The sequence below is a fragment of the Sceloporus undulatus genome, chromosome 1 (assembly GCF_019175285.1).
Source record: "Sceloporus undulatus isolate JIND9_A2432 ecotype Alabama chromosome 1, SceUnd_v1.1, whole genome shotgun sequence".
Taxonomy (NCBI): domain Eukaryota; kingdom Metazoa; phylum Chordata; class Lepidosauria; order Squamata; family Phrynosomatidae; genus Sceloporus; species Sceloporus undulatus.
The window spans coordinates 225,836,121-225,854,954 of NC_056522.1; the positions used below are offsets into that span (position 1 = coordinate 225,836,121).

General features: G+C 42.2%; 1 protein-coding gene across 11 annotated transcripts in view; it reads left to right on the forward strand.

Annotated features, from left to right (window-relative positions):
• Positions 1-18,834, forward strand: part of GTDC1 (glycosyltransferase like domain containing 1) — a 280,090-nt gene that overhangs the window by 69,694 nt on the left and 191,562 nt on the right. For 9 of the 11 annotated variants that reach the window (XM_042442163.1, XM_042442191.1, XM_042442183.1 and 6 more), the window contains one exon: positions 14,937-15,150. In XM_042442163.1, the coding sequence (XP_042298097.1) occupies positions 14,972-15,150 (179 nt within the window). In that variant the 5' untranslated portion in view covers positions 14,937-14,971. Of the gene's footprint in view, positions 1-11,998; positions 12,059-14,936; positions 15,151-18,834 lie in introns of those variants that run through there. The other 2 variants (XM_042442200.1, XM_042442214.1) reach the window with 2 other exon arrangements.

Below are 18,834 nucleotides of genomic sequence, written 5' to 3' on the forward strand. Positions count from 1 at the left end.
GCCACGAGTCTGTTTCATAAGGAGACTGATGAGAAGCTGGACTTCAAAACAAAATGAAGAACACAGCCCGTAAATACGGTATGTCTTTTTCCTCCACTTCTCTCCCTCCTTTCTCTCAATGCCATTTGGGATGGCAAAGACCTCCCTATCTCCCCAACCAGGGCAGATCCAACCAGTCCGCGGACTACCAACAACAGTGCTTCCCTCCCCAACAACAGAGGAAACGCGAACAGAAACAAAAATACAAGTGATCCTTCCATAAGAAGGATGCAGAACAAGGCAAGCGCCACTTCTGATGCTCCCCAGCGCCCCTTGGGGATCGCCTGGCCCACTTTCACCACTCTTGGGACTCCATAACATTCGACTCCTGGGGCTTTCCATCGTCTGTAGGAGTTATGCCTTGGACTCCAATCCTCTCCCCCAAGGGCCATCATTCTCACCACTCCACCCTCAGACACCCTTCCCGACAAAGTGCGTTCCTTGCTTCAAAAAGAGACCATCGAGTGCCTCCCTCCATTCCAGACCTGACATTGTCTCTTCTCCAGCTACTTCATTGTCTCCAAAGCCACAGGCGGTCTCCGTCCCATCTTGGACTTGCATTTTCTGAACTCTTTTATTGCCTCTTCTGCAGGAGTCAGACTGGTTCGCTATCTTGGATCTTCGGGATGCTTATTTCCACTTCAGCATCCGAGAGGACCACCAGGACCTCTTCAGCTTCTCTGTCTGCCCTGACTGCTTTTGGTACCGAATACTGCCCTTTGGACTTTCCACTGCACCAAGAGTTTTCACAAAGTGCATGGCGGTCATAGCTGCATACTTCTGCCAACAAAACATCATCATCTTTCCTTACCTAGACGACTGGATGTTTGTGGCCCCGTCCAAGCAGATGCTCCTCTCCCATATCAAGTCGGCACTCTCTCTCCTTCACCACTTGGGACTCATGATCAACAGAGAGAAGTCTACCCTCTGGCCAAACCAGCAGGTGCACTTCATAGGGGCACCTTGGACTTTGGACTCCATGACCTGCAGAGCATACCTTCCTCATGACAGGTTTCCCAAACTCAGGTCTGTAATTTGTCGGTGTCTTGCCTTCCAGCGCATCACAGCGCAAACAGTTCAGGTCTCCCTTGGCCATATGGCATCCATGACATATGTCATGCTGTGGGCCCACTTTCGCATGTGTCCCTTCCAGTCATGGCTGATCTCAGTCTTCAACCCTGCCTTTGATGACCCACAGAAGTGGATCACCATCCCGAGACCTGTCACCCATTCTCTTCGCTGGTGGCTCCTCACAATGTCATGGTGGGCATTCCCTTCATACCTCCACAACCACTGAATTCACTGACCACTGATGCCTCATACACGGGCTGGGGAGCCCATTTCGACAACCTCCCCATCCATGGGAGATGGTCTCCCAAAGAACACCAACTCCACATCAACGCTCTCGAGATGTTGGCCGTACAGAAAGTATTGAAGGCCTTTGAGCCCTCCCTGCGGAACCAGGTCATCTTCCTCCTCCTTATGGACAACATGACTGTGATGTATTGCATCAACAAACGGGGCGGTACCAGATTGAATACTCTTCTCGGCCTCACCCTTCAAATTTGGAACTGGTGCATCTGAAAGCGGATCACATTGCAAGCCATACACCTCCCTGGAGAGGACAACAAGCTTGCAGACAAGCTGAGCAGGACTCCAGACTTTTGTCACGAGTGGCAACTGAATCCTTAGGTTGCTCTCTGCTTCTTTTCTCTGTGGGGAACGCCGGACATTGACCTTTTTGCCTCTCATCTCAACACTCATTGGGACCACATCTGTTCCAGGATCCCTTCACCTCAGGCCCGAGGGGATGCCTTCCTCTTCCAGTGGTCTGGCAAAAAGTTCTACGCCTTCCCCCCATTTCCTCTGATCACCAGAGTGTTAGTAAAGCTACGCACAGACAGATAGGGACACGATCCTGATCACCCCTTGATGGCCAAGACAGTCGTGGCTCGCCCCCGTCCCTCATCTCTCCAACAACCAATTCCAGCCTCTGCCGCTCCGTCCTGACCTCCTGACCCTTTACGACGGTCGGGTTCGCCACCCCGACGTGGACACTCTCTGTCTCATGGCGTGGAGGATCCAGCCTTGACTCAACTCTCGGTACCGGTCTGAGAAATCATCCTGGTTTCTCGAAAGCCTTCCACCCAGCGCTCCTATTATTATTATTATTATTATTTATTATTATTAACCTTTATTTATAAAGCGCTGTAACAGTGAACAGTGACCAAATTATCAATGGGGAATTTAATTAGCTCAAAGTCACGAGAAGAAGCCTGTTACTACACCTTAGATGGGACCGCCCCTTCGATCTGTATACCAGGAACTAGAAATCCAGAAATGAGGCAGAAGCTCTAAGTACAATCAATGTCTCTTTTATTGGAAACAAGGATTCAAACATACAGGCACATACGCTCATACATTCATACAAGACTCAGGAAATAACGTAGTAAATGTGGGATAGATATTAGGCTTTCTAATGGAAATACTCACCTGACGTAGAAGTTCTGTCTTGGTGTGTCCAATTTGTGTGTGGGTTTGCAGGTCTGGTTTAATATGTAAGGTTTAGCAGACAAGTCAGAGAGAGACTCTGACTTCAAACTGACATAGCTGTTTTTCCTGTCAGCAGTGAGAGAGGCTAGTAGCAGCGAGTGGCTACCAGCAGTGAATGGCTGGCCGCCCTCCCTAAATTTAGGAGACCTTTTTAAGGGTTTAACAGGGTCTCTAGACAAAGGGTAATCAAAGGAAACTGTTTGAAGTGTATTTCACATCTTAACCAAATGTTTTGATCTAACCCAAATGTTTCTGCCAGAGTAGGGACCCAAATGGCTATGCAAATGCCATTCCTTTGATTCAAATGATTCCCCCTCAATCACAAAGAGAGACACTTACTTGAGACACTTGATAGCATCTTTCCTGATAGCACTTAGCCACTCCTTGCATGATCTCATCAAAGCTGGGAAAGGAAATTCGTTTACATACCAAAACCCATGGCTTCCCATTGTTTCAGTGGGAACCTGTTCTTTTCAGATCACATGCTAGGGCCATATAGCTGCTCAGGTCAAGATGCACTTTTGATATCAAGATGCAGGCCAGAGATTATAATTTAGATATATTGAAAAGGTGTAGATCAATGCCTATCATCCCCCCCCCTTTGAAATACACAGTTCGAACAGTCTCTGTTAGAACGAAGCTATTTCAATTAAACCTTTGTCTGTAAAATTTTGGGGTGACAATATTAGAGGAAGGGTTATGACGTCCGGTGAGTATTTTCCTTAGAAGGCCAGTAATGAACTTCTCTGGAACTCATTCACACCTTAAGTGGGCTATTTTTTTTTTACTTTTTTTACTTTTCTGTCCTGAACAGGACTTACCTCTTGGGAAATCAATGTCTCCGTCATTTTGGACCTCTCAGCATCTAGACTTTCCATTTCATCCTTAAAATGATACCTCACGGCCGTTTGTGCCTGCTATCAATTCTCCGGCTGCCCATTCTTTTTCACTGTCCACTCATGAAGAAATTCTTCAAGGGCCTTGCCAACCTGAGACTGCCGGCAGTGATCCCTATCCCCACCTGGATCTCCAGCTCGTCTTTGCTGCACTCGCTACCTCACCCTTTGAACCTCTGGCTTGCTATGACCTCAGGCTTCTCATCTGGAAGACAGCCTTCTTGGTAGCCATCACCTCAAGGCTGTCCTCCGTCCAGACATTTCCTTTTTCTTGAAGGTGGGGGCCACCTTTCATCTCAGTCAAGACATCATTCTTCCAACGCTAGCCCCGAACCCGACCACCAACACCGAGCACCGGCTCCACTCCCTTGATGTCAGCCTTCTACCCTGACAGGACTTCGTCCTCTCGTCATTCTCCCAGACTTTTTGTCTGCTATTCCAACCCCAAAATGGGACTTCCAGTCATACCTCAACGTTTCTCTAAACGGGTGACTTCCACAATCCTCTTCTCCTATGAGATTTTTGGGAAGACTCCGCCTGCTCGAATTTGAGCCCATTCCACCAGGGCAGTAGCTTCATCTTCAGCCTTCCTCTCCGGAATTCCCTTGGAGGACATTTGCAAGGCTGTGGTATGGTCACAACCTCTGACCTTTATCAAGCACTACAGACTTGATACCAGACACCGACATGAAGCAGCCTTTGGCAGAGCTGTTCTCCTTTCTGGCATGCATTAAGGTTAGTTGACACCTGTCACATAACTGACAATCACACTGTTTACTGGTTTAATATTTATTTATTACCAGGACACTCCCTCCTCCACAGAGGACTGAGCTTGCCAGTCTAATCCATTTGTGTGCTTCACAGAGACCACGAAGAAGAAAGACAGGTTGCTTACCTGTAACTGTAGTTCTTCAAGTGGTCATCTGCGAATCCACAAAAATCTTTTTGTCTTTTTAGCAGTCCACAGTAGCTGTAGAACTCCTCACCAGTACCATATTTTAAATGAGTTGATTTTCTTCCTATGAGTTTTCTTCAGTGTCCTGCTTTCAGAATCATACATAGAAATTGGAAATACAATGGCACAGACAAACTTAAATTTAATATTCTATGATATTGAATATTACCAGGATTATGCCTGGTAATTTCTTCCAAGTACTCTGAATGCAGCTTCCACTTCACTTTCTAAAATTGCAGGTTTATCTTCAAATGGTTCTTCCTTGAATCCTTTCAGCTCTTTTATCTAATTTTATATAGTTTTCTAATGTATTGCTTCTGTAATCTTTTTATTTGTACATAGACATGCAATATCTTCCCTCATAGAGCAGTGCCATCCTTGGTTTAAATTTCCTTTTAATTTCTCGGATCTTGTGGAAGAGATTCTCCTTTTTCATTGTCATTTCTTCTATTTCTTTGCATTGATTATTATAGTAGTTCTCTTTGTCTATGCGCACAAACTGCTGAACAGATATATTCAGGGGTCTGAGCTTATTTTAGTCACTTTGTACTTTTGCTTCTCATTTATTCTTAACTGATTGAACAGTTTCATTTCCCATCTACTCAGGGTTTTCTTTCTTTTTGGTCAGAGATATTGGCTGGTTATAAACTGGCACTTGGGATGTCCGCAGGACATCCCATTTTAAAAAAGAGGCATTTCTTCTAGATGCCCCTGGGTCTAATACGGACTCTGTCCGTACAATATGGCGCCGGCCATTCAACACGGCCAGCGCCATCTTTACGTATCGGACGCTGTGCGTCCGAACGTGTTGCGGCGCCTGTGACGTCGCGAATGCGCCCCTGGCGCCTTGCGATGTCACAGAGGCGCCGCAGAAAGAAGCTCCATTTTGGAGCTTCTTTTTAGCTCCGTAAGGGAGCCGCGCGGTGTGGCTGTGACGGCACCCTTACAGAGCAAACGGCAGCAGCGGCAGACCGCCTCAAAGCGGCGGTCTATAACCCGCCATTGTCTTTTTCTTTCTTCATTGACAATGTTCATGTGTTCATTAATTAGGCTTAATCCTGCAAATTTGTGTGTGTGTGTGTGTTTGGTTAGTTGCATTTTCTTTAAATTCTCTATGTTATTCAGGTTGTATTTTGGCACAGTGATTAGTTTAGTGTTCTTCTTTAGCTTTACTCTGTCTTTTGATATTAGCAGATCATAATCTGTGCCACAATCTGCTTCTGGTCTCTTGTTTTTGAAGAGAGAATGGAGCTTCCTTGTCTTCTGCTTCCAGTTATGTAATCTCTTTGATTTCTGTATTGGTCATCAGGTGATGTCCATATATACAGTTTCCTATTTGGCTGCCTGAAGAATGGGTTTGTGATGAACAACGTGTTGGCCTTGCAAAATTCAATCAGTCGCTCTCCTACTTCATTTCTTGATCCTAGGCCTAAATCTTCTACAGTCTTTGGCTCTACTTTGTGTCCTACCTTTGCATTCCAGTCACCTATGATTAACAAGAAGTACTAATTTGGTATATGGTCAATTTCTTCCTGAACTCCAGCATATAGTTTTTCAGTTGCTTCTGTTTCTGTAGGTGGAACATACACTTTAATTATGGTTATATTGGCCTGGGACAGATGGGCCTTCGAAGCACCCATGTCACATGCGAGGGCTGCCTGGTGGGTGGAGCATCCACACACCCGGCAGCCATTGCATGTGACAAGGGCGCCGCAGCTGCGTCACGTCACGCCCACCAAATGTGGCGCGTAACGGTGACGTCACAGCTGCGCTGCTCCCAGACGGGGCGGCGCAGCTGCGACATCATCATGACGTCCCTCGCGCTTTGCAGCATCGCAGCGACACCACAAAGAGGAGCCGCTTCCGAGAGCTCCTTTTTTGCTCCGCAGGAGCGCCGCACAATTTGGTTGCTGCGGTGATCCTGCGGAGCAAAGAGAGGCGCAGAGGAGGCACCTCTTTCTGGCTTTGTGTACCCCGCCATTGATAGCTTTTTGCTGACATCTTATTGCTATTATTCAATCAGACTTTACATTATATCCCTTGGCTGCTTTTGGTACATTTTTCCTGACTATTAATGCAGTTCCATTTCTTCTTAGATCTTCATTTCCTGAGTAAAATACTGTGTAATTATCTACTGATTATGTCCTGTTCCTGTCCGCTTTTTCTCGCTCACCTCAAGTATTACTAGTTCGATCCATGCTTCTCTACATTCTCTACGTTCTTAAGTGTTGTGCAGATTTGGATTTCCTTTCACCTCTGAGTACACCAACAGCAGTACAGTTGTACCCCAGGTTACGAATTTAATTCGTTCCGCGGTGCCGTTCGTAACCCGAAAGATTTCGCAACCCGAAAAAGCCATAGCCGCTAGCGCTGGAAGCCGCGATTTCGTGCGAAAAAGCGCCGAAAAGCACCAAAATTTTTTTCGTAAGCCGAAAAAAAAAAAAAACGTAACCCGGAACAGTTTTTTCCTATCTAATTTTTTCGTATCCCGGAAATTTCGTAACGAGGTGATTTCGTATCCCGGGGTACCACTGTACATCCTTTCAGCTTGAGTCCAATTGTGTGATTTGCTACAGTGCTATTCATAGCTGTCGTCACTTTCCCCCCAGTAGTTTGCTAAGTGACTTCCGAACTGGAATTACATTTTCTGGGACTATCTCTTGTTTCCTTTTCAATTATCTCACCATAGGGTTTTCATGGTAAAAGCCATTCAAAAGGAGTTAACTGCTACTTGCTTCTGTGCAGTACTAAGAAATTTAGCTATGGTTGCCATTTAAGAGATCTTCTGCCAGTTTTACTCCTCACTATTGCTGCTGGTGCCCAGAAACAATTTGGCACATTTAGACTGACTCCTTAAAAGTCTGCCTGACATAGGTGAACATACTAACAGCACTGCTACCATCAGCATAGCTTGCCTCACAAGGGCACACAGTCCCATTACCACAGAAGGGTATAACTTGCCAGAAAATGACCAGGGGCTTTGCTGAATGAAACATTTCAGTGACTCCGCCATGATTGATTCCCCCCCCCCCCCAACTCTCCACCTGCACTAGATCACTGAATTGTTTGGAAGGATCTGAGACCTTTTGCATTGCTAAAGTTAGGCACATTTGATGAAGGAAATTTGAAGAGTATAAATATGTACTGAACAGTACAAGCCTACCTGGTCACTCTCTTCCTACTTGGTTAGAAAGCTTGTAACCATGAAAAGTACTATTATACCCTCCTAAAAACTGAATGTGAAAGAATGGTATGATTTCAACTATCCTGATATCCGATATAATCAGTATAAGAGCATGACATAAGATACATGAGAAGTTGTAAACATATTTCATTATTTACTATGACTCTTAGTATTTGGTTAAGTCTCAACTCATCTGTGTTTACATAGAATTTCCTTTCTTGTTTGATAGACCTGTTATCCATATTTAATTTCAAAGAAAACTGTAGTTTAAATATTATGTACAAGAGTTTTCATGAGCTCTGGACTCATGTGCTCACTGCCTCTTGTGATTCACAATTCTGACGTGTTCCCATATTTTTAAGTAACCAGAGGTTCCTAAATCCGAATATCACAGGGAATTCTGGTTCATTTAAAAACAGAAGCAGTTGATTCTGATGTCTGCTGGCACATGAAATGGGGAGGGATTTGTGAGTTTGTGGATTATGTTGCCTGGTGCACATAATGCAAAACTATACATAGTTTAGCATTATATCTAAATGTGTTACTAAGACATTGTGATGATTGTATTACTGAGACAACATATTTAACAGAGCCATAAACATGCTCCTCTTAACAGATCACATTCCGCTATGACTATGGGCAAAAATGCCCCATGAATTCCAGCATATCTATTTTGAGAATTATTGGTCTGTCACATTAATATTTGGAGTTGTCAGATCCATCCCAGTTACTGTAGCTATTCACTGTACTTTTGCTGCCTTATTTCCATTTTAGAAATGTGATAGAAATGAAACAAAGATTACTAACCAAGATTTCTGAGGTTTCTCTCTAAAAGAAGATCTTGCACAACTACCATGGGAAAAAAGTAGAAGTTGTTAAGATGTCACATTCACTACTCCATGAACTCACCATAAGCTGCTTCTTAATTACACTGGCAGTATGGCATATCATTTACTTTCAGCAAATTCTGCCTGCTGTGAAAGTACATTTACAATAGTTTGAAAACTGATAAGCACGTATTGTCACGTTGTATATGCACTCTTATTGAGTACAGAACTCGCTGAGCATAGTTGGTGTGACATATTGTCAATATAGCCAATAATGGTGATGGTATTGGTGGGAATATATGCTGAAGATTTTTATAAAACATTTTTTAACCCAAAGGATCAGGATCTCAACAGCTACCTTGTTTGAATCTGCCTGTAAATTATGATTACTTCCCAAAGGCCTGCTTTGTATCTACCACAGAAAGAGAGACAGTATTTGGAAACATGAGACAGGGCTGTTTTGTGGAAGCACTAAACATGTACAATTCCTTTCTGAAAGAAGTCAGATCATCTCTATCATGGGGGTGAAACAGATGGGCAAAATAAAGTGATTTCCATTTGCTTTGAAGGTGGGACATTTAGATGACACATGCCTCCAAAGCAGGCAGAAACCGGAGCAAAGCCATGATCCAGGGCTAAAAACAGGAGCAAACAGAACCTGGCATAGTCCAACTCTTCGCCCCACCTCCCCCGAGGCGAGTGCAGGGCTGTGGCAAAGCAAAGAAATGAAAGTGGAACAACTCTAATGAATGTGGAGGCACAACTCTAATGAATGTGGTGGTTAAATGCCTGTACTGCAGCCACTCATTCACAAGCCACAAGGTAGTGAGTTCAATACCAGCCAGGGGCTCAGGGTCGACTCAGCCTGGTATGAGAGGTCATGGGGGGCCCTCCATGATTGTGCTTTCCCAATGTATTACTCACACACTGATGCCCTGTACCAGTGGAGCATCACAGCTGTGTGGCCATTCAAAGACACAACCATCTAATGGGATGACTTTAGTGCATTTGTCCCGAATGGTGGCATGGCCACGTGACTGCGATGTCATTAGGGACAATGGGATTTGAACATCCGTAGATTTTGGTATGGGGGGGGGGGTCCAGAACGAATCCCCAGCAGATACCGAGGGCTGATTGTATTTGGTATTTGATAATCTCAACTGCTCTTTAAAAAAATGTTTTAGTTATTTAGGTTTGAAAGAATAGACAGGAAAATCTCAGAAGCTAAAATTTCTTCTTCAAGGCCATCTAATGTTTCAGAAAATGAGATATCAGTGGCTGACAGTTATTTCGGAGTCCGTTACCTACTCTTTTGTAGTCCCACCATCACAAACACACACACACACACACACACACACACAGAGTCAGCCCTCCATATCCATGGATTATCCACAGATTGAAGCATCCATAACTTAAAATATTTTTAAAAATGAACAAAAGACAAAAAACAAAACAAAACAAAAACCTTGTTTTTGCCATTTTATATAAGGGACACCATGTTACTATAGCATTGTATTTAATGGTACTTGAGCATCCATGGATTTTGGTATCCACAGGGGGTCCTGGAACCAAACCCCAGCAGATACCAAGGGCCCACTGTACCTCATACTCATATTTTCATCTTTCCCTTTACTCTGTCCCTGCATTCTAATGCTTGTAAAATATTTCCATTTTTTTTCTGAAAATCTTCATGTCTGAAGCAGTATAAGTTAGGCAAAATACAGGGGATTTCCATTTTATGTCTAATATATATTGTTTTATATATAATTTCTGCTTTTTCTACTTACCAGGACTGTCTCTGGTAATATGTGACATATAACAATTCTGTGCTAGTATTTGGTTTTGCTTTTGTATTTTGTTTTTGGCTGAAGTAATGTAGTATATTTTATGTTCTGTTAAAATATTGCTCTATAATTTAGTCTTCACCAATATGTCTTGCCTCTGAATAATGGTGAGGGATGGGTGGATTTTGTTGCTCATTGTTGAAGGGAGAGTTCCTTTATCAGAAGTGGGCACTATTTTGAGATGGTGGAACTAACAGAAGTATTTTTTCAAACAACAAAGTACTTTTGCATGTCTGATGTTTGCTGAAGAATTGGCCTCTGTTTGAGTATTAAGAATCTTAGCACTGTTCACTGGAAGGACGGGAAGCAGGGAGTAACTATAGTGAAATGTAGAACACTGCATTTTTCAAGCCACATAGTGATGCACTCCTGAGAACGTAATCAAGCCATTAGTACATCATGGAGAATAACTGGTTCCAAAGGGACACCCTTGAGAGAGAAAGTACTGTAATGAGGAAATGGCAATGTTCTTCTAACATTTGTTGCTTCCTTTGAAATTGCTAAAACACCTGAAATGATTTATACCTGATTGAGCCTTGTATTCCATCGGATAGGGTAAATATTCTTAGGCCATTTATCATCAGTGGCTTTTCAAGCTTTCATAAGAATACATAATCTATGGGCCCGTACAGACAGGGCAAAATAAAGCTGCTTCGGATCACTTTGGTGCTATGCTGTTTAAATGATGCATGCGTTCTAAGAGTTGGGAAGGTGTGCCAAAGCCACGCTCCAGTCCTTAGGATTGGAGCATGGCTTTGGCGCGACTTCCGGACTCTTAGGATACATGCATCATTTAAATAGCATACCTCCAAAGTGACCTGAAGAAGCTTTATTTTGGCCTGTCTGTATGGGGCCCTATATTTGCCTAAACTTGGCTAGGTGAAGGTAATTTTTTTAAAAAAATAATGTGTGATACGGTAAGACTACACCAAAACTAGAAAATAAGTTTTGACATCGTTTCCTTATGTTTATCACACCAACTTTGTGACTAATAAGGTACGTGTGACTTTGCTGCTTAAAGTATATAGTTTTCTAATTGGTTTCTATTACCCCTGAAAGTTGATGTGGATGGCAGTTGTGATAGTTGTTATATCAGGGATCAAAGGAACCATGCATTTAGTCCTGGATGCCCAAGTGGACCCTGGACTTGTGTTTCTACAATAACAACCCCCAGGAGCATATGCTGAACTGCTTTTGCAGCTGCAAGGCATTCTGAAGCATTATGAGATACAGAATGGAGTTGGGTTGCTGTTCTTCAATGGATGGAAAAGAATGGAAAAGAAGGAGGTGATCCCAATGGATATGTCCTTAACTGGAGAATGTGGAACTTTTAAATCTAAGACTATAACTTACACTGCTGTTCACGAAAATCATTTTGTCCAGTGATTTTTTGCTTATGGTTTCCTCTGTACCAAGTGCTATTCTTGAATATCATTCTTTCTTGCAATTTCTCTTATCATCGGCAGTAATTTGCTGCATTTCTATTCTGCCTTTTCTATGAGTTCAATATGGTGTACATCCCTTTCCCAGATCTTGCCAAGAAAACCATGTGATAGGGTTGTCATAAGTTGGAAACGACATAAATACACACAGCAACAACAATAATAACTGACAAAGCCTGCTGTGATGCTTTTAATGATTATTTTGCAGATAAAATCTCTTGGATAAGAGCTGATTTGGATGACAATTTGAGGACAGAGACAACTAGAGAGGCATCCAGTGCCTCTGCCATTACTGTTAGACTGGATCAATTTGAGTTGGTAAGTACTGAGGATGTGGACAAGCGTCTTAGTAGTTTGAAAAAGATTACTTGCCCTCTCGACCCTTGCCCAACCTGGCTGGCTATCCAGGGGGGGAGAAAAAATCATGGTGATGCTGAAAAACATAATTAATGCATCCCTCAAGGAGGCAGTAGTTAGATCACTCTTAAAAAAGCCTTCCCTGGACCCCCTGGATAGAAATAACTATAGACCAGTCTTGTTATTACCATTTCTGAGCAAGGTGATCGAGAGAACGGTCGCCAATCAACTACAAGCAGTCTTGGAGGAAATGGATTTTCTGGATCCATTTCAAACCGGATTCAGGACGGGATACAGAGTTGAGACTGCCATGGTCGCCTTAGTTGATGATCTCCATCAAGGCATCGACAGGGGAAGTGTGACCCTGCTGGTGCTCTTGGACCTCTCAGCGGCCTTCGATACCATCGACCACAGTATCCTTTTGGAACGCCTGAGAGAGTTGGGTATTGGAGGCACTGCATTGCAGTGGTTCCGGTCCTACCTCTTGGGCAGATTCAAGATGGTGTCGCTTGGAGACAGTTGTTCGGCCAAGAGGGAGCTCAAATGGGGTGTCCCTCAAGGTGTGATTCTGTCCCCAATGCTGTTTAACATTTACATGAAGCCGCTGGGTGAGATCATCCGGAGACATGGGGTGGGGTGTTATCAGTACTCTGATGACACCCAAATATACTTCTGTATGTCTCGGACTGAAGCAGTGACTAAGGATGGCATCTCTCCTCTGAATGCCTGTCTTGGGGCGGTAATGGACTGGATGAGGGAAAACTGACTCAAACTGAATCCAGGTAAGACAGAAGTACTTGCTATAGGAACCCCGAATCCAAGAATGGAATTATGTCAGCCAGTTCTGGATGGGGTCACACTTCCCCTGAAGGATTCTGTTCGCAGCTTAGGGGTCCTCCTTGATTTGTCGCTCCAACTGACAGCTCAGGTGGATGCGACAGTCAAGAGCGCCTGCTATCAGCTTCGTCTGATACACCAACTGCGTCCCTTCTTGGAGCCGAGGGACCTGGAAACAGTAGTACATGCACTGGTAACCTCTTGATTGGACTTCTGTAATGCACTCTACTTGGGGCTACCCTTGTGCCAAGTTCGGAAACTTCAGTTAGTACAAAATATGGCAGCCAGATTGATCACGGGAACTTCTAGGAATGACCATATTACACCGGTCTTGAAGTCCCTGCACTGGCTGCCTATTAGTTTCTAGGCAAAGTACAAGGTGTTGGTGATTACCTTTAAAACCCTACATGGCTTGGGCCCTGAGTACTTGAGGGAACGCCTTCTTCCCTATAGTCCGTCCTGCACACTAAGGTCCTCAGGAAGAAATCTACTACAGCCAAAAAATCTAGCCTAACATCAGTCTCCCAGAGGGCCTTTTCTACTACTGCTCCAAAACTATGGAACGACCTGCCAGAGGAGATCCATCACATTCCCACTCTGACAGCTTTTAAGAAAGCACTGAAGACTGATCTCTTCCGGCAGGCCTTTCCAACTTAGTTACCCTCCCCAGATATAGAGATATTTGTCCCTCATTTGTCTATTCTTCCCCGCCTATGTTTCTGCCTTTTTAAAAATGTCTTTAATGTTTTTAATGTTTTTATACTATTACTGTTTAATTCTGTTTTAGTACTGGGAATGGGGGTGGGGCGGTAGGTCTAGGATTTGATTTGATTTGATTTTTTTAACTCCATTGTAATGTGATGTATTTTATTGTTGTAACCCGCCCGGATGCTTCGTGATTGGGCGGGCTAGAAATAAATCATCATCATCATCATCATCATCATCATCAGACAAGCCTTGCACATATATATAGGCTCAAATTGATTTTTTAATTCCAAAAGGAGTAAACCCATTGTATCAAAGGGACTAAAATAAGTGTTGACATACCAAGTCCCCAGTTATTTTGTAGATCTATTCTACTTGGGACTAAGTAAGCAATGTCAGCCATTTTCTTTGCCAAATTATCTCTGGGTATGGATAAAGCCACTGTTGTTTATCGCTTCAGAACAATGACTCATTTTGAGCAATTATCAGAGACTATTTGGTTTCTTCATTTAAAAAAAAAATTGGGATATTTTATTTGTCTATTTGGTTTGTTTCCGCTTTGGTTTTATATGTCAGCTGCCCTGTGGCTGGGAGTGTGAACAGCCTTCTTAAAGTGTACAATATTGTTCTGTTCCAGCCATTTTGGTGTAATAATGTATTTTTGCATCTGCTCCAGGGGCTGAAAATGTCACTTAGTAATGCTCCCAGTCTTTGTAGCTTTAAGTGTAGATGTCCTGGGGTGGACAACTCAAACTCAATTTCCTTAGGCTGCCCCAGTCATGTTTCTTTTAAGTCATGTTTCTGTATTTCCTTTAGTATGAAAGATTATTATGGTTGAACTGTGCTTGAAATGCCTTTTAGTTTTATGTACTATCAGTCAGAGGGCAAATCTGTTTGAAAACAAATGAGCTATATTATATAGACATAAACTCAACTTTATAATAAGGGTATATTTTAAAGCTCACTGTGTGCCATTGGGAAACAGAGGCATAGCTATAGCCTCAGCATTTTCCAGTACATGCATATATGACTGAATTGTTAATTGTAACCTAAATTTTAATGGAATATGACTTTGATTAATAGATACTCTCCTTTTTCCATGCCTGCAATTTTAATTAGTCTTTTTTAAGTTAAACTTATTAATGAAACAAAAAGATTGAATCCCTTTAAAATTGAACTCACTGACTGAGCTCTTGTAATGTGGTTCCGCTTTTATCATGATCCTATATGACACATTTTAAAATGAAATAATTATAAAGTAGGCTTTATTAATAATATGAGTTTTTAATTTTTTTAGAAGAATCTTGGCCAACTTGGATAACATAAAGGAGAATGAGTGTTCTACTAATTGAAGCTTTCTACGGAGGTTCACACAAGCAGCTTGTGGATCTTCTGCAAGAAGAAATAGAAGATTGTGTCCTTTTCACTCTTCCTGCCAAGAAATGGCACTGGCGAGCGAGGACTGCAGCTCTCTACTTTATGCAAAATGTGCCACCCAGTACTAATTATAGGTAAGGAGAGCTACAGATATTTCATCTCTCTAATCCTTAGTTTTTCAGAGTTGCTCATACAAAATTTAATATCTTCATATAGATTTGAGGTCAGCTAGAGAAGGTGTCCTAGTTTAGATAAGAAGAACCTGCTTAGTATTTAGGAGTGTGCTTTCATGTTTCATTCATAGACACTTATGTCTGATAGTGGGGCTGGCAAATAAAATCTTTTGAGGAGGCAGGGCCAACTATATGGAGCCTACTCTGTTTTACAGATATTGGCCCATGGACCTGAAGTTTAAATTGCTCGATAAACTGACACCTTCCCCCCCCCCCCCCCCGGCTGCCCTTGATGAGGGACCAGACTTCATAATACAATTTGGTTAACAGCTTGTTGTTAACAGCCATCAAACTGACTTGGATTTATGGCAACTCTATGAATGAGAGACCTCCAGCTCACCTATCATCAACAGCTCTGCTCAAAACTTCCAGATTCAGGTTGTGACATCCTTGATTTGAGTCTATCTCCCTGTAATGTGCTCTTCCTCTCTTTTCCTTTTGCCTTCTACCTTCCCAAGTATTGTTTTTTCTAGTGAGTCATGGTTTTTCATGATATGACCATAGTATGGCAGTCTCAGTTTAATCATCTTGGCTTCTAGTGAGGCTTCAGGTTTAATTTGCTCCAGGGCTCATTTATTTGCCCTTTCAGCAGTCCACGGTGTTGGTAGAACTCTTCTCCAACACCACATTTCAAATGAGCTGACTTTCTTTCTATCAGCTCTCTTCACTGTCCAGCTTTCACAACCACACATAAAATGGGAAATACAACAGCATGAACAATCCTAACTTTTTCAAGATAGTATTCAAAGATCTATCTCTACACTTCAGGATCTTGTCTACTTTTTCATAGCTGCCTTTCCAAGTCCTAGTTTTCTGAATTCATTATTGCTGTCTCCATTTTGATTAACGACTGATGCAAGGTATAGGAAATGTTGGACTATCTCAGTGCCTTCATTGTATACTTTGCAGTTAGGTAAATCATCTGCTGTCCTTATTTTTGTTTTTTAATGTTCACCTGTAAACCTGCCTTTCCACTTTATTCCTTGACATTCTTCAGTAATTAATCCAAACCTTTGTTATTTTTAGCTAGTAATATGGGTGCATGCTCATATCTTACATTGTTGATGTTCCTTCCTCCAATTTTCATGCCTCCTTTCTCCAGGTGTAATCCTTCTTTATGTATTGTACTGTATGTACAATGTATAAATTAAATAAATAGGTTGATAAAATGCAATCTTGCCTGACCCCCTTGCCAATTGGAAACCATTCCATTTCTCCATATTCTGCCCTGCCAGTATCCTCTGTTTCTGAATACAGATTACACACCAGGACAATTAAATGTTGTGGCACAGCCATTTCTTTAAACAAAAAATCCAAAGTTTTCACTATGATCTGCACCAGGGGTGTCCAAACTTTTTTCGAACAGTGCCAGATTTGATGAAGCAAACATGTGCGAGGGCCGACCATTTAGCCTGACATTCTTTGAACTATTAAAATTAAATGCAAATTAACTATTTTATGCAAAGTTTATTGAAAACGGCATACTTTTCATTTTGGCGTATCAGTCAAACACAATTATTCTGTATTTCAGTGAAAAAATATTCCACTTTCTACCTGTCCTGGAAGCGGCGTCCCTCACTGTCAATTTTTCGTTTCTTATTTGTAGTTGCCATTATAAAAATTGGCCTGAAGGGGAGAAGTTATGTAGAGAATACAAGGAGTAGAAGGTGGAAAAGCAAAGATAAGATACTGCTACCACAGATTCCACTATACTCCCCTGTCTACTTTATACATGTATCCTGAGTGCACAGCCCTGTCTGCCTGTCAGTGTGTTGTCGGTGCAGTTACAGCTCCTTGTCAAGGTGTTTGGTAGGCAGAAGTTTCTTCTTCTTCTTCAATAGCTCTTAATGGTCACCTCCTTGTGGCTGTGTGTGGAGGTGCAGGGAGAAGGAAAGCCAAAATCTCGTGACGCCCAAGATCTTGTGAGATTTGGGCTTTCATTCTCCCTGCACTGGTTGATGACATCAAGTCCCGTGGCGAGAGATCCCAGGAGTTTTAAGCGGCGCTCGGGGATTCACTGGGGATGGGGGCGTAAGATCTATATTTGGGCAACTTATCTGTCGGACCTTATCAGTCAGAATGTGGGCTGCAGTTGGTCCGCAGGCCGGACTTTGGACATGCCTGGTCTACACAATCAAAGTCTTTGCTATAATCCATAAAGCATAGGCTGATTTTCTTCTTAAATTCTTTGGTATGTTCCATCATCCAGCTAATGTTTACAATTTGATTCCCTAGTGCCTCTTGCTTTCCTGAACCCAGCTTGGACACCTGACATTTCTTGCCTCATACATGGGCAACATTTTATTACAGAATTTTGAGCACCACTTTGCATGCATGGGAAATTAATGCAGTAGTCCTGTGTTTACTGTAATCCCTGATGTCCCTTTTCTTGGGGACTTGATTGTTTATTGATCATTTCCAATCTTTGGGCCATCCCCCTCACCCCTGATTTGTTGACTGATTTTAGTAAAAACTAGAGTTGATTCTACCTCTGCAGCTTGAAGCAGTTTGATTGATATGCCATTTGCATCTGGTGGTCTTTTTATCCAATACAGTATGGTAGTTAGTTCCAAGTAGAGTAAACCCAAATGTAGAGTAAACCCAAGTTAGTTCCAAGTAGAGTAAACCCAACATTTATATATGTTCCATTGATTCAGTGGGACTTCTCTTACAATAGCAGGATCTGTGTGGTGAATGATCACTGAGGGAGTTGTTTCTTACCCCACTATTTAGAGAAGGTCATATATACAAACAGACTCTTTTTTTGTGAAGTTGAAGGCCCCCAAACCCCACAAAAAACTATGGACTCTTTTCTCTTTTGTTTTCCTCACACTCTTATTTGTTTCTTCACCAACAGCTACAGCTAGGGTACAGGTACAGTTGATGATGGGTAACCTGTTGCCTAGATCCAGGCTTTGCACATGCTACTTTTCTTGACAAAAGTAACCCATTTCATCACCTTAAATAACTGTGCGAATCCACACAGTTTGATAATATGCCATGCTGCATGTCTGCTATGATTTCAATGTAATGTTAGGAAAAAATTTAACATTTAAATTGCAAATCTTTTAAAATAATTTGTTTTCTGCTTATTCCTTGATTCTCTTTACTATATCAGATTTCACATGCAGTTCTAGCCTGAAACAACTTTATTTTTTTATATTCTTTTTTTTTTTCCTGAGGCTGTTTGAATGTGAATTTTGCATTGCTGGACTTTGAAACAATCCTATTTTATGGGAGTATGTATGATAAACTATTATGTAAATTTTTCTACATCACAACGACATCCTCCAACGCATTGCAATGTTATCTCAGCTCCTTCAAGGTCAGCAGCCCAAGCTGTCCAGCACTTTCTGTATTAAGCTAATCAGACATAACTCATAGGCATACACCTCATTAGTTTAACGTACAGTTACACTGACCTAAGATAACTTCATTCCAATTTGTCAAATAACCTACATTTTAACAGAAAGTACTGGAAGTTTAAAAACTGATTTGAAGTTAGCAAACTTGCAATCTGTCATGTACTTATGTGCAATATAACCTTCACAAACAGTAAATAAATCTACACTTAAGCAGTACAAC